The sequence below is a fragment of the Nicotiana attenuata genome, unplaced genomic scaffold (genome assembly GCF_001879085.1).
Source record: "Nicotiana attenuata strain UT unplaced genomic scaffold, NIATTr2, whole genome shotgun sequence".
In the NCBI taxonomy this organism is placed as follows: Eukaryota; Viridiplantae; Streptophyta; class Magnoliopsida; order Solanales; family Solanaceae; genus Nicotiana; species Nicotiana attenuata.
This window is the reverse complement of record NW_017670455.1, coordinates 474,079-476,998: the sequence shown is the minus strand read 5'-3', so window position 1 is coordinate 476,998 and position 2,920 is coordinate 474,079. Positions and strand designations below refer to the sequence as shown.

Genomic DNA, 2,920 nt, shown 5'->3' with positions numbered 1-2,920 from the left:
GATGTATTCGAATTTTATTTGTAGCATGTTTTTAGTTATATTCAGTTGTTTTCATACCAGATCTTCGAAAAGTATGTCTTGTATGTGTTTGAATTTAGTTGTATTCATATATATTCATGGTAGTTGTATTTTGAAAAATAATTGTATTCAGATGTATTCATGCCATTAATTCAGAAAACAATTAAGCTATATAATAGAATGACCTTAAAATAAAACTTACAGTCATACGTGTTTACATAGCCTCATTCAAAATCAGCATATCCTGGTATTTTTTTCCAAGCATCGTGTATGTCTGTGTAGCTTCTTTACGGTTACTACAACTCCAACGTCCAAACAACTTCCTAACTTCTTCGAGGAAGTCGTATATTGGCAATTCCCTTGCTGAAACTAGTGTGGCATTGATTGACTCAACAATATTTGACGTCATTGTCCATCCCCTGTTAATAGGTGCATACAACCTAGCCCACTTTTCGTATCCAGCTAACTCTAAGTATTCTTTCACCCTAATATCTACCTTCTCCGCCTTCTCCATCAGACTGCCAAATTCAGCTTGTGTGTATGCTTTTGCCATCGAGAAGTATATCTCGCTCAACTTGGCATGGCTCTTTTTGAATTTCTTATATACATTATTCCATAGATGCCATATACAAGCAAAGTGCGGTACATCTGGATACACTCTCGATACAGATTTAATGATACTCTCATTTCTATCTGAAACGATGCACATGTTTTCCCTGTCACCGTATGCTATCTTGAATTGCTCAAAGAACCACGTCCAGGCAGCATCGTTCTCTGAATCAATAACACCATATGCTAGTGGAAATATATGACCTATAAATACAATTCAATACATATTTTTAAAACATGTATTTCAATCTTTAAAATATTAACAGATTGTATTATAATTAAGGTACTCACCTGCACCATCCAACGTGCTTGCCGAAACGAATGTCCTGGTGTAGTAATATATTAGGTGACTTCCATCCACTACAACAATGGGCCTACAATGATCAAACCCCTTTATAAAGGCATACAAGGATATATACACGTACGTGAATTCATTTTTTGGAGATTTTACCATTCTGATGTGGGAACCTGGATATGTCATATCCATTGTATATAAGTATCCTGGTTATTTTTTGTATGAATCAGTCGGTTCACCTCTCAAAAAATTCATTGCCTTTTCTTTATTCCACGCCAACATGTAGCTAACATCTACACCTAAATCTGATTTCGCATCATCAATAATATCCATTGGGGTGTATTTCCTATTATGGTTAGTAAGCTTAGGCCTTATCATACCACCTATAAGGCTGCTACTAGCCTGCCGCTGCTCATACACCTTGTCCTTCAGCGGACATGTATGGTTATCATTGAATTCTCTCACTTTGAATAGTTCTGATTTGTTAATGCTTGAAGCCTTAAACCTCCATTCACAATCTTCTGAAATACATAATAATGCATAGCTGCAAAGAACTAATCATTGTACATTTTATTAGCATAAGTGTTTACAAAAAAAATCACTCATATACACACGAATACAATCTGACATAGATACATCTTGACATCTATATGTATAAATTTTTATACTACTGGATTCAATTATAGTTATATGCATTCAAATTTAATGAATACAACTGAATACAATTGTGGGCATATGCATACACTTAATACCACAGTATATGCATACCAACTGAATACAATTGTGTCGATGCCATCATCATCACTATTGTGTATTTATACCAGTAAAATACATATGAATACATGTGTTTAAGGACCCTAAACAAACATATGTTTACTGCTCTGTGATCATCAAGAGGAAATACACAAATACGCATAAATACAACAACGTTAAACTTACAGATCGAACCAGTAATAGAAAATACAAAAAAAAATTAAATACATGCAAACCTGACAGCATTAGACCTATCATCCCGGAATTGAAACCTTAGAGCTATAGCATAATTCTCCATCACCTCTTTCAATGTAGCCTTATCCTTATACACTTGTCCATCCATAACCTCCTTTTGATTAGTTTTTGAAATTATCAAATCCTTGTGGAGTTCGAACACTCCAATCGCTTCTCCTGAATTGACAAAATCTAGAGCCAGTGTATAATCTGTATCGGAATCAAACCTTTGAACTGCTTCGTCTATTTGCACAATGTCGCGTTGATTTATAATACCTCCGGATATAAGTTCTTTTTAGATAGTTGTTATGGACAAAGGATACATCCCAAATTCTCTGTTCTCTTTTTTTAATTCTACATACACTCTGTAACCCATATCATTCTGTATTTCCATTGGCGTGCGATTTCCTTCTACTTTGTATTGAATTTTAATGGTCTTTGAGCTCAAATCTATACCCAGTTGATTAAAATTTGAAGCAACCAGATCATTAAAGGAGGCATACTCCTTTATCAGTATTCCCTCAATTGAAAAATTGATGTAATTGCCCTCATCGTTCCACTTGCCAGAACGACGCAACAACACTGTTAAACTTGCCATATGTATAAAGGAACTATACCTTATTTTGTATATAATTTGTATCAATCGAGAAAAAGGAGAAGCGAATGGAAGAAGTTCGAACGGATGTTGCTCTGGTTTTGCGCTGTATTCACGTTTTTGAGTTGATATCTTCGAGCAGAATACAGATTAATGGGTACTGGTTTTTGTTCCTTGAGTTAAATTAGGCGAATATCATGTGATTTGATTTTCTTCCGTTTTTAACTAGTTTAACCTTCCAGATTTTGCGCAGATACGTTACTGTATTCACGTTAATGCCGCTTGAATACAGTTAAATACATATCAAACTTAACTAGAATTCCCTTTTTAATGCCTATATTTTCTATTGTATTAATGAATACAACAGCTTAAATACCTAAAATACATTGTATAAAAATATAAAAAGTATCTATAAC

General features: G+C 34.2%; 1 protein-coding gene across 1 annotated transcript; it reads right to left on the bottom strand.

Annotated features, from left to right (window-relative positions):
- Positions 1-232: 232 nt before the first annotated feature.
- Positions 233-2,507, bottom strand: LOC109239657. Its single transcript, XM_019406245.1, has 5 exons — positions 2,366-2,507; positions 1,912-2,152; positions 1,162-1,466; positions 919-987; positions 233-831 (listed from the first exon to the last, which is right to left on the bottom strand). Exons 1-5 carry the CDS (start codon positions 2,505-2,507, stop codon positions 233-235), a joined length of 1,356 nt encoding a protein of 451 aa, XP_019261790.1.
- Between the last annotated feature and the right edge of the window lie 413 nt (positions 2,508-2,920).